Source organism: Balaenoptera physalus (assembly GCF_965194825.1).
Source record: "Balaenoptera physalus genome assembly, chromosome: 2".
Classification (NCBI taxonomy): domain Eukaryota; kingdom Metazoa; phylum Chordata; class Mammalia; order Artiodactyla; family Balaenopteridae; genus Balaenoptera; species Balaenoptera physalus.
Window position 1 is genome coordinate 107049872 of NC_138883.1, and position 13605 is coordinate 107063476.

At 35.9% G+C, this 13605-nt stretch overlaps 1 protein-coding gene and 1 pseudogene across 7 annotated transcripts in view; one reads left to right on the forward strand and one right to left on the reverse strand.

Moving 5' to 3' along the window:
- The window catches only part of VPS13C (vacuolar protein sorting 13 homolog C), a 182326-nt gene that overhangs the window by 83792 nt on the left and 84929 nt on the right, over positions 1-13605 (reverse strand). For all 6 annotated transcript variants that reach the window (XM_082444517.1, XM_082444513.1, XM_082444514.1 and 3 more), the window contains 7 exons: positions 11877-12039; positions 10998-11114; positions 10014-10117; positions 9421-9588; positions 8611-8915; positions 6705-6852; positions 5593-5701 (listed from right to left, as the gene is read on the reverse strand). In XM_082444517.1, the coding sequence (XP_082300643.1) occupies positions 5593-5701; positions 6705-6852; positions 8611-8915; positions 9421-9588; positions 10014-10117; positions 10998-11114; positions 11877-12039 (1114 nt within the window). The remainder of the gene's footprint in view (positions 1-5592; positions 5702-6704; positions 6853-8610; positions 8916-9420; positions 9589-10013; positions 10118-10997; positions 11115-11876; positions 12040-13605) is intronic.
- LOC309652416 (intraflagellar transport protein 88 homolog pseudogene) lies at positions 1307-4474 on the forward strand (annotated as a pseudogene). Its single transcript has one exon. The product of its transcript is annotated as an intraflagellar transport protein 88 homolog pseudogene (transcript).

Below are 13605 nucleotides of genomic sequence, written 5' to 3' on the forward strand. Positions count from 1 at the left end.
GAATGTTGTGCTAACAGACGTTCACGGACTATCTCATTTAACTCTTATAACAACACTTTAAGGTAAAACCTTTACATTGTCCTTATTTCACATATGAGCAAATTGAGGTCCAGACAGATTCAATACCTTGTCTAGTGTTTTCCATATGGAAAACCACTGCTGTTAATTAGTACCTTTGAGAAAGCAATGCACAGGGCAAGGTTTCTTAACTATCACCTTATTTCAGCACTGTTCCAAACATAATGTGATTGAGGGAAAATAATTCTAGCCAATATTTTGCTTCTACAAAACAATTCCTGGAACAGGCAAAGATTTCTTAAATAGGAAATAAAAAGCACTGATCATTTTTTAAAATTGTGTATTAGAATTCATTAAAATTAACTAATTCTATTAAAAGAAAACCTATTGAGAGTGAAAAGGTAAAGCACAGATAGACAGAAGATATTTCTACACATATACTAACATGTATACATATAACACATATAACCAGCAAAGGGCTCCTAACCAGAATGAATAAACAACTCCTATACACCAGTTAGAAAAAAGACCATACCTCAATAAAAATAATGGTCAACAGACTTGAATGATCATGTCACAAAAGAGGATATCCAAATGGCATATGAAAAGGTTTTCAATTTCATTAGTTACCAGGGAACAAATAAAAACCAGAGAGATACTACTATATAACCACCAGGATGGCTAAATTTTACAAGACTGAGGATAGCAAGTACTGGTGAGAATGTGAAACAACTGGAACTCTCATACATTGCTAGTGGGAAAGTAAATTGGTTCAACCACTTGGAAAACTATTCAGTATAGCCTGGCGTAAGTTACTGAAGCGAAACGTAAGCTAACATATGACCCGGTAATTCTACTCCCAGCTATATGTCCAAAAGAAAACAGTATATGTGTGCCAAAAGACTGTACAATGACATTCATAGCAATTTCACTCATGACAGTCAAATACTGGAAACAGGAATAAAAAGAACTAGCGCTATAGACATCAACACGGATGAATCCCACAAAATGTTGAATGAAAGAAGCCAAGGGATCCGCGCGTGGCGGCGCTGCGGCCGCGCAGCTCTCTGCCGAGCCCCAGAAAGGCCGCGCCGGCTCCGCTGCGCTCACGGTCGTGCGGCTCCCCTCGCCGCGAGGCGGGAGAGGGCTCGGGGCGGCGCGGGTGCCTGCCGCCCTCCAAGGGGGCCGTGGGGGCGGGGCGCGGGGGCTCTGCCCCCGGCCCACGCACCTGCCCCCCCGCCCGAAGCCGCGCGCGACCCTCGAGCCCCCGACCCCGAGTTCGCAACGCGAAGCTCCGAAATCCCCGGCAAGGCTCCAAGGAGGCACGAGCTCGGGCCCCCCTCTCACGGAGGTACAAATGATGCAAAATGGACACCTGGCCCCAGAGACAGATGAAGATGATCTTTAGTCTGGCTATAATGACTACAATCCAACCTATGATGCCGAGCAGCTGGAGAATGACACAGCTTTTCAGCAAGCTGTGAGAACTAGTCATGGCAGAAGACCTCCCGTAACTGCTAAAATACCAAGCACAGCGGTTGCTAGACCTGTAGCTACTGGGTATGGGTCCAAGACATCCCTGGCATCGTCGGTGGGAAGACCAATGGCAGGGGCTCTTCAGGATGGAGTTACTAGACCCATGACAGCAGTGAGGGCAGCTGGTTTTACCAAAGCAGCTTTGAGAGGCTCTGCGTTCGACCCTCTCGGTCAGGCGTGGGGCCCTGCACCGCCCCTGGAGGCCAGGAACGAAGACAGCCGAGAAGAAAAGACGAGACAATTAGAGAAGAAAGTAAATGAGTCGGTAGAAGAAAGCTGTATTGCTAACAGTCGTGGAGACTTAAAATTGGCCTTAGAAAAGGCAAAAGATGCAGGAAGAAAAGAGAGAGTCCTGGTGAGACAAGGAGAACAAGTTACAAGTCCAGAAAACATCAATTTGGATTTAACTTAATCAGTTCTTTTCAACTTGGCCAGTCAATATTCAGCTAATGAAATGTATGCTGAAGCACCAAACACCTATCAAGTTATAGTGAAAAATAAGATGTTTAGCAATGCAGGACGGTTGAAAGTGAATATGGGAAATATTTATTTAAAGCAAAGAAATTATTCCAAAGCCATTAAATTCTACCAAATTGCCTTACATCAAATTCCAAGTGTCCATAAAGAAATGAGGATTAAAATTATGCAGAACATTGGAGTTACATTTATTAAAACTGGGCAGTATTCAGATGCCATGAATTTATTTGAGCACATAATGAGTATGGCACCAAATCTGAAGGCAGGCTTCAACCTAATTCTTAGTTACTTTGCTGTTGGAGATCGAGAAAAAAATGAAGAAGGCATTCCAAAACTTGATTGCTGTTCCATTAGAAACTGATGAAGATGATAAAGACATTTCACCAAGTGATGACCCACATACTAATTTAGTGATTGAATCTATAAAAATTGATCATCTAAGGCAAATGGAACGTGAAAGGAAAGACATGGCAGAAAAATACACCATGACATCATGAGCAAAACTCATTGCTCCTGTAATTGAAACATCTTTTGCTGTAGGTTATGATTGGTGTGTTGAAGTTGTGAAAGCTTCTCAGTATGTAGAGCTGGCAAATGATCTGGAAATAACGCACTTACATACCTGAGACAAAAGGAGTTTAATCAAGCTGTAGAGACCTTTAAAATGTTTGAAAAAAAGGACAGTAGAGTGAAGAGTGCAGCTGCACCCAACCTCTCATTCCTGTATTATTTGGAAAATGAATTTGCAGAAGCCGGTAGCTATGCAGATTTAGCTGTAAACTGTGACAGATATAATCCGTCAGCTCTTACTAATAAAGGGAATACAGTTTTTGCAAATGGTGATTATGAGAAGGCAGCTGAATTGTAAAATGAGGCTCTAAGAAATGATTCTTCTTGTACTAAAGCACTTTATAATATTGGCCTTACCTATAAGAAGTTAAACCAGTTCGATGAAGCTTTGGACTGTTTCCTGAAACTTCACGCAATCCTAAGAGACAGCACCCAAGTCCTTTACCAGATAGCAAATGTATACGAATTAATGGAAGATCCCAATCAAGCTATGGAATGGTTAATGCAGCTGATCAGTGTTGTTCCAACTGACTCCAGAGCTTTGTCTAAACTGGGAGGATTATATGACACTGAGGGGGATAAATCCCAAGCATTCCAATATTACTATGAGTCATATAGGTATTTCCCGTCCAACACTGAAGTCAACGAGTGGCTCGCGGCCTATTACATTGACACCCAGTTTTGTGAAAAAGCCATTCAGTACTTTGAAAGAGCTTCTCTTATACAGCCTACACAGGTGAAATGGCAGCTGATGGTAGCTAGTTGTTTTAGAAGAAGTGGTAACTACCAAAAAGCATTAGATACTTACAAAGATATTCACAGAAATTTTCCAGAAAATGTTGAATGTCTACGTTTCTGGGTACATCTCTGCACAGACACTGGATTAAAAGAAGTTCAAGAATATGCAACAAAACTCAAGAGATTGGAAAAAATGAAGGAAATCAGGGAACAGCGCATCAAGTCTGGCAGGGATGGCAGCGGGGGTCCCCATGGCAGGAGAGACAGGAGCGCTGGCAGTGACAGTGGCCAGAACTGTGGCTCCGGTAGCAGAGGCAAGCGGCTCAGCACCCAGCTCCGAGCCCTGCCTGGAACAGACGAGCCTTATGAGAGCAGCAGTAACAAGGAGCTAGATGCCTCCTATGTGGATCCACTTGGCCCGCAAATAGAAAGACCCAAAAAGAGAGTCAACGAGGATGATTTTGCTGATGAACAGTTAGGAGATGATTTGCTTCCAGAATAATATATATTTTAATATATTATTTATTAAAGGAAAGAAATCGCCTTACAAGAGAATACTCATGTTAAAGTTTGGATTAAATATACAAACTTTAATTTTGCACAATGTCAAAACTTTAAATAAGTGTATTCTGTTCTATGAGTATGGATTTAGATTTTGTTTTGCTTTTAATGGAATAAAAACATGTGAAAGTCAAAAAAAAAAAAAAAGAAAGAAGCCAAAAATGAAAGTAAATTCTCTATGATTCCATTTATATGAAATTCAAAAAGAGGCAAAACTAATGTATGATATTACAAATCAGAATGGTACTTAATTCTGGGTGGATTCAGGGGCAGGGTAGGTGTTTGGTATTGATTGTTAAAGGCATAGGGAGAGCTCTAGGGTGCAGTGCTGGAAATGTTCTATATCTTAATCATGGTGATTACACTGGTGTAGCCATATATAAAAATCCACTGAATTGCACTTTACTATATGTATTAACATACTGTAAAAAAGGTTTTTCCCCCCTAGTATTTTGGGTTTTTTCTGAGACACGATTGACATGTAATATTACATTAGTTTCAGGTAAAAAAAGTTTTTTAAAATTGAAAAAATACAGTGAGATACCATTTTTCACTCAGCAGCAAACTGGCAAAAATTTTTTTTTTTTTGGCAAAAATTTTTAAATCTGGTAATACACTGTGTTAGAAAAAGCACAGAAAAACCACCTGATGGGAGTACAAAATGAGTATAAGTTCTATGGGGGTCAACTGGCAAATCTGTCAAAATGTTAATAAAATTAATTTTATTAAATGTATTGATTGAATTCAATTATTATTTTAACTTAATAAAAACAAAATACCCTTTAACCCAGCAGTCCTGGTATTTCCCCTACAGATAAACATGCACTTGTAAAAGTGTATGTACAAGGATATTTAATGCAACATAGTAAGAGTGAAAGACTGAAAACCACCTGAAATGTCCATCAATAGGGACTTGCTAACTAAATTATGATACTTCAACAGAATTTAATACCAAGAAGCCATTAGAAAGAATGAGTCGGATCTATACACAGCATATATATAGATATGGAATGAATACCAAGATACACTGTGTATGTGTATATGTGTACATATAAATCAGCTTAAAAAATAAGTCTGGTAGTTACTTTGCCTTTAAGGGCCACTGTATCTAATAATTTAAATACTATTTGCATTTTTATTGCTATACAATTTTTTCAGTATCTTTGTTCAGTGGTAATTTATCAACCACTCCACTTTGTACAGCTAAAAATCAGATCAAGGGACTTCCCTGGTGGTCCAGTGGTTAGGAGTCCGCACTTCCACTGCAGGGGGCATGGGTTCGATCCCTGGTCAAGGAACTAAGATCCTGCATGCCACACAGTACGGCCAAAAAAATTTTTTTTTAATTTTTAAAAAAATTAAAAAAAAAAAGTCAGATCAAGTATGCTACAGAGCCTAGTGCCAACTTAAAATGTTTTTTTCTCTATACATGCAAGTTCAAACATTTTTCCAGGACTTCACCATTGATCTGAAACCCTTCTTTATGGCCTCCTCCTAACTCATGCAACTTAGAAACTGGCTTTACTCAACTTAAAAGCAAACTATGGTTTTATTCAATAGCATCTTATTTGTTTTCTTGGTAATACAAATCACAATTTGTAAATGTATGTTTGTTTACTTCATTTTTATTGTTTGTCTCCCCTACAAAATTGTAAAAAACATTTATTACACCACCTACTGTCAACCTCTTACCTGTCTCTTGCACTCTTGGTTTCACTTTATTCAAATCTTCAGTAGCCTCACCGAGATTTTCTGCTAGTATTCTAAATAAAAGATTAAGATCTTCTTGATTTAGATTAACCTGTGAAATATGATGTTCCAAGAAAAGATAAAGATATTTCATTTTAAAATGAAACAATTTTAATATGGAAAACAAATCCTTAGTAACAAAACACTAAGGACAGGATACTCTTAACATTGACTAAAAAATTATATAATCACTGTACACTCAAGTATTTCACTACTTATTTCATGTTAAAAATTTCATTTTCAAATATAAGACAGTGTTTGGAGAAAAACAATGTGATTTACAAGTCAATATTAGTTTCATCTACTTAACCAATATGATCCTTAGTGGAAGTTAATAATTATTAAAGAAATCAGATCACTTTTTTTAATAAGTGACTTTCAGAACACACATAAATTCCACTTTTTAAACAATAACAATTTCAATGTAATAAAAGGCCACCTTCAATATGAAAAATAGGCATTTCACTCAATGCTATAATTATCTGAGGGGTACTCAGATATCCCTAAAATAAAAGGGTGTGTATATAATATACAGAATGAGCTATAATTATAATACACTAATAAATAATTTACAAACAGATCTCTGCTAACGTGTACACATAACAAATTTAAAAGCTAAGTAACATTTAACTGAAGATTAAATTCTACTAAAATTAATAAAGATCCTGTTGGACAATATCACACTGAAATTCTCCTTACAACAATCAGTAAAAATTCCACATTTCATTTAGATTTATAATGAGAAAGTCTTCAGAGTCTGAACTTTCAATAAGAAAGCTTTTTCTGGGACTTCCCTGGTGGCACAGTGGTTAAGAGTCTGCCTGCCAATGCAGGGGACACGGGTTCGAGCCCTGGTCCGGGAAGATCCCACATGCCGCAGAGCAACTAAGCCCGTGCGCCACAACTACTGAAGTGCCCGTGCTCCACAACAAGAGAAGCCCATGCACCACAACTAGAGAAAGCCCACGCGCAGCAACGAAGACCCAATGCAGCCAAAAATAAATAAATTTAAAAAATAATTTAAAAAAAAAAGTTTTTTTCACTCATATACTCACATTCATTGACTCAAGATGACCTTTAATTTCCACAACAGGCACCTTGTGGTACCAAGACGCAGCTAGATTCCGATTTACAGAAAACTCCAAATTAATTGGATGCAACAGCTGAATATCAGGATGGGAGATGCCTGGCTGGATCACTGTCCTAATGAAAAATATAATTGATATATATGCATAAACATAGGGGTAAATGCAACGTATCATTAAAAAAAACACAAAGTCCAAAGTTGCTGCTCTAAACATTGATTTGAAACAGCGCTGTTTTAGTGTTTTCTAAACTTGGCCTATAATTAATTTAATCTACAATATACTAGCATGGACAGGTTTAAACACAGCTGTCCCTTGAACAACACCGGGGACTAGGGTGACGACCCCTCCATGCAATCACGTAACTTACAGTTTGCCCTTCATATTTCGGTTCCTCTGTATATGCGGTTCCTCCATAACCACAGTTCTAAACAACCACAGGTTGTATAATACTGTGTTATTTACCACTAGAAAAAAAAATCTGCACATAAGCAGAACCATGAAGTTCAAACCCGTGCTGTTCAAGGGTCAACTGTATATGATATACAATTAGCCTTTAAGAAAACTTTTTTCTTTTAAACAGAAGATAGATGACAAACTGAGTAAATTTTTAAAAGAAACTGGTATTTTTGAAGCTATGGGGGAAATCATCAATACAGTTGTTCAAGGACTGATATGTGTGCTGGTACAGAGATTAGAGAAAAAAATGGCAAGATGAAAAGTAAGCTATTTCTAAGTTTATAAAGCTCTTCAACCAGGATTCTTTCCTGGACTTGTTTTATAATCATTCCTTTTGTATTCAAGATAATTAAATCTCCTTGGATGGGGTAGCAAATGATTTTAAAATGAACATACACACTTTCAAATGTCCTCTGGTGTGAGCCCTAGAGATACATCATTACTTACACAGCATTCCTGCCAAAAATGTGTAAGCTCAATTAAATCATGGGAAATCACTCAGACAAAACTAAATTGAGAGTCAGTCTATGAAACTAGACTGAGCTCTTCAAAACTGTCATCATCATGAAAAACAAAGAAAGGCTGAAGAACTATCCCAGAATAAATGTCTATCAGTACAGAAATCCCCCTCACTAATATAGGATACAATTAAATGCCACATGTTATCCTGGATTGAGGGGAACATTCTTGGAATAACTGGTAAAATCTGAATATTGAATGCATATTAGATAATAGATTATATCAATGTTAAATTTCCAGAATTTGATAATTGTGGTTATTATGTAAGAGGATTAATGTCCTTGTTCTTAGGAGACACATACTAAAACACTTTGGGGCAAAGGGTTAAGATATCTTTTCTCAAATGGTTTAGCACAAAGTGTTTTAATTTCTATTTATAAAATAAATCTTGGGGATGTAACATATAGGATGGTGACTATAGTTAATAACACTGTACTGTATATTTGAAAGTTGCTAAGAGCATATATCTTAAAAGTTCTCATAACAAGAAAAAAATTTTCTGTAAATATGTGTGGTGATGGATGTTAACTAGACTTACTATGGTGACCATCTAGCAATACATATGACTATCAAATCATTATGTTGTATACCTGAAACTAATATGTCAATCATACCTGAATAAAAATAAAATTTTAAATTTTTAAATATTTTAAATGATAATATGTATATACACAGAGTTAAAGCAAATGTAAATAATTGGTGAATCTAGTTGAAAAATTATAGGTACTATTTTTGCGATTTGTCTGTAGGCTTGAGATTTTTCAAAATAAAAAGTTGATTTAAAAAACAGCTCTGTGCAACAGAAGTATGTTAAGCATGAATTTCAACAGTCATAAAATTTCATAGACAATATTAAATCATACTTAAATATCAATACATAATTATTGAAACAGTATACCTAGAAAGCTTAAGCTTTGTTAGCTGCACATCCATTCTATCAATTACTGGAGGGTCTGAGTAGTCTTCACCAGATATCAGACTGAACTGATTCTGAACTCTGATTAACCCAAGATCTACCACTACTGCATTGGTGGAAACAGAAGACTGTGGGATGACTATAACTGGTGCTTTCAAATCAATATTGATAGAAACACGAAAGCTCCTCTGGGCAAAATCTTTCACACTTGTGGCAGCCTTTTCTGCAGCCTGAGCAGTGGCAGCACTCAGAGCCTCTTTGGCTGTCTGGAAATTGTTCAGGAAGTTCTGTGGACACAAAATAAAAGGAGCAATTCAAACAGGAGGACAAGCACATCATTTCTAACACCATCTTCTTTTTATTTATGTGCTAATTTTTTTCCAATAAATAACTTTCAATTTAGTCCTATCTTTCTAGTTAGGAAAGAATTACTGATTATCCATCCATATTTATGAGCTACCTGACTGACAAGGGCTAATTATAATTAGACTTATATGGCTGAGGAACAGAGAAAAAAACATTTTTAATAGTTTTTGCACTTGAGAATTTGGATTCATTATATTCCAGCAAAAATAATTCCAGTTCTAGACAATGCTACACAAAAATCATTATATGATTCAGATTTCAACTGTTAAAGAGAGGTTTTGACCTCTACATTAATCCATAAATACCATCAATAATCAAATCAATGCACAACCTAACATTCAAAGTTTTAAGATTTGCAATCACAATTATCAGACTTATTTTAAGTATTTCTAAGTCAAAAAATCTATATATAAATAGTGATTTTACCAGAAGTGACATGAGGAATTTATGGAGATAGACAATCTGAATACAGCCAACGTTCAGTGACACCACACCATCCACTTTGGACATGTCAGTATAGGAATCCCCCTCAGTAGCATCTGGATACAAATCCAAGTTAAAATGAAAGACTTCATTTCCCATTATTGACACAGCCTGAAAAGCAGAGATTTGAATGCACTCCATCCAATGGACAATGACAATGACAAAATAAAATCCCAATTTAAAAGGGTTTATAATCATTATAGAAACATTTTTCTATCAAAATATTAGTTATTAGTATTAGTATATTAGTATAGTTAGTATTAGTATATTAGTATAGTTATTATACTATTATACTATTACTATTATACTACTATACTAATACTATTATACTATTATACTATTATAGTATTAGTATATTAGTATATTAGTATAGTTATTAGTTATTAGTCATTAGTATAGTTATTAGTTATTAGTCATTAGTATTATTAGTATAGTTATTAGTTATTAGTCATTAGTATTTTAAAAAATAAAATATATTTTAAAATAAAGTCTCACATTCAATCATCAAAAAATATTAATGATTTACTATCACCTACTTTTTTATGAACTGTCTTAGGATCAACATCTGTGACAATAATATTTTCCAATCTGGCAAATAGTGACTGTTTTCTTGACTGAAGAGAAAGGGAAGAATCGAGTCCTGGAAAAAAAATTATATTATTATAATTTCTATAGATACCATAATAAGATCTGAACATTTTTCTTCCATTGAATAACTTTATTCTGTAGGTGATATTTTTATAAATTTAGCAATGTTTGAACTCACAATTGATAAATAAGTGTAATATTAGATATTTTTAGTTTTATGAACAATGAAATCTATAAACTCATTAAAAAATAATTATCTGAATTTTCAACCTTGTGAAAAAACTACATCTAGTGCAGATAGATTATCTTAGGATTTTAGTAAATTCTTTACACCTTATATCCAGTCATTTACATGGAGACTATAAGAGTTTCATGAATCAAATTCAGACTAGTAGATGCACTGCCAGTTTAGAAAGAGCAAAGAAAAACCCTAGTTTTCTGGGTTTTAAGTTTTTCAAGAATCATATTAAACATATTCTTTACCTTTACCAGATCACAATGAGCTGGTAAAGATAGAGTCAGAGAAAAAAATCTACATTCATTTTAGCAGATTTTGCCTAAAAGAACATAATGGGTTCATAGGATTTGTTCTTCATGATAAGGTTGCTTTGCATTTGTACCAAGATAAAGCGTATTCACAGACCTTAAACTGAATTCTGGGTTGACACTTAGCTCATCAACAGCATCCCTACATTGACATTAGTATTCCTTTCACCTCTGAGACAACTCTCAAAACGGTCCAAGACACCAGTATGTGTGGTTCAACTCTCAAAGAGTTAAGAAAACATGCAATCCAATTATGTCACAAAATAAAATAATCCAGTTTTCACAGCTCAGAGCCTTCCATTTTATATATACTTTAGCATTGCAAAAAACAAAAACAAAAACAAGCTTATCTTTTAAACAATTTTTAATATCATGAGAACTTTTACCTTGAATCTTGATTTCAGCAATATTGTTCTTCTCATCACAAACAATAACACAGAAAGCATTCAACTTGGCAAACAGCCTGAAGTGAATAATGTCACTCTCCTTAGAGGATACAATCACTGCATATAAACAAAGCAATTCTATCACAGTGGATTCTAGTAATATACACTCTATTAAGGTTTCTTCCCTATATTAAGTGAACCATGGTTCTGCTTAAAATAATTTTAAAATTCTCAAATTCTTAAGTATTTCAAATATTTTTTTGCTTTATATATTCTTTTATATAGTTTGCATTTTTAATAGTGAGACATACTACTTTGATAATGTAAAAGCAAGAAAAAACTTAAAATACATAAAGACAACGACATTGAAACTCAAGGAAGTTACTGAATATTAAATAATATGCCTATGGTCCCATAGTTTAAGTAGCAGAGTCAGGATTTGAACTGAGTTCTTTCTGATCCGAAAGCTGGGCTCTTATCCAATGCGATGCTATCCCTGCACCCTGGCCCTCATGCCTCTGGGTCTTGATTTCCTTATCTGTAAAATGTTAGGGAAGATTAACCCTCTATAGTGTCCTTTCAGGAGCCACTGAGAGAAGGAAGAGCTCAGAATAAATACAGGTCTTCTTCCCCTAATATCCATATAAAGGCATCCCCCATCACCACCAGAATAAGAACAAAAACATTTTTTTTTAAACAACAGTATTAATTACATTTATCTTACATATCAGGCACCCACGTATGACTCAGTTTGAAGGAAAGAACAAAGGTAGGCAAAATGGCATGTAAATGACTAACTAGATGGTCTCTAAGATTCCCCATTTAGCTCTACAACTCTAAAACCCTTACTAACAAGAAACAAAACAGTGCTTTTCATACTTTTCTGCAGAGCTGAATTTTTTTGTTGCTTTTCAGTAGAAACTTGTACTTCCTTGGTATCACCCATGTTTTGGCCATCTGATGGAATAATGGTTGTCAGGTAATTAATAGAAGAGAGAAGAGCTTGTGTATGCAGCAACAGGTTTAAAGATGAAAAAGCCACCTAGAAATATTTTAAAAAGAAAATTAGTTTCCCAGGCCAATTATACCAGTAGTCTGCATGATGCATGCAAAAGGCTCCTAACTAGACTTGTATCACTGCCGTACACCACTTAAAAGGAAGAGAGAAGAGAGGAAGACTCACAACTCACAGCCTTAAACAGGGAATATATGGAGAGTAAATAATACTTACACATTTTGGGGGTTCATTTGAGTATCAAGGTAACCTAATTACTCCATTTCCCAAGCCTAATTACCACAGAGCCTACAATCTGCCTGTCATGGCCATTCCAATATTCAATATATATATCACTTTTCGGAATCTTTGATGACTACTATTATGATTATATAAAACATATAAGTTAGAACATGAAACTCCAGAATCACCATGTATTACCACCGTGTTAAGAAATGATTTCAGGCTCTGCACATGGCTACTCCAGAATCACCATGTATTACCACCGTGTTAAGAAATGATTTCAGGCTCTGCACATGGCCGTTGAAGCTACAGTGTCAGCAGAAGCTGGTTCGCACTAGGAACTCTGGTGTGAAGGGCTGGGCGCGAGGCCTCTGCACGCAGCCCCCTATGAGCAAGTGCATCTAGACTAAGCACAAAGGAAAAAGAAAAAGCTTGCGGGATCTTGGTTCCCAGGCTGGAGGTCAGGCCTGAGCTCCTGTGGTGGGAGCTCCGAGTCCAAACCGCTGGACTAACAGAGAACCTCAGATCCCAGGGAATATCAATCAGAGTGAGGCCTCCCAGAGGTCCTCATCTCAGCACTGAGACCCAGCTCTACCCAACTGCCTGCAAACTCCAGTGCTGGACGTCTCAGGCCAAACAACCAGTAAGACAGGAATACAGCACCACCCATCAAAAAAAAAAATGAAACGACAAAAAAATATGTTACAGACGAAGGAGCAAGGTAAAAACCTACAAGACCAAATAAATGAAGACGAAATAGGCAACTTACCTGAGAAAGAATTCAGAGTAATGATAGTAAAGATGATCCAAAATCTCGGAAACAGAATGGAGAAAATACAAGAAACATTTAACAAGGATCTAGAAGAACTAAAGAGCAAACAATGATGAACAACACAATTACTGAAATTAAAAATACTCTAGAAGGAATCAATAACAGAATAACTGAGGCAGAAGAACGGATAAGTGAGCTGGAAGATAAAATGGTGGAGATAACTGCCAGGGAGCAGAATAAAGAAAAAAGAATGAAAAGAACTGAGGACAGTCTCAGAGACCTCCGGGACAACATTAAACTTCCTTAACATGGGAGAGGAATTAGCCAATCAAGTCCAGGAAGCACGTTGAGTACCATACAGGATAAACCCAAAGAGAAAAACGCTGAGACACATATTAATCAAACTACCAAAAATTAAATACAAAGAAAAATATTAAAAGCAGCAAGGGAAAAGCAACAAATAGCATACAAGGGAATCCCCATAAGGTATGAGGATATGGGGATATATGTATGCATACAGCTGATTCTCTCTGTTATACAGCAGAAACTAACACAACACTGTAAAACAATTATACTCCAATAAAGATGTTAAAAAAAAA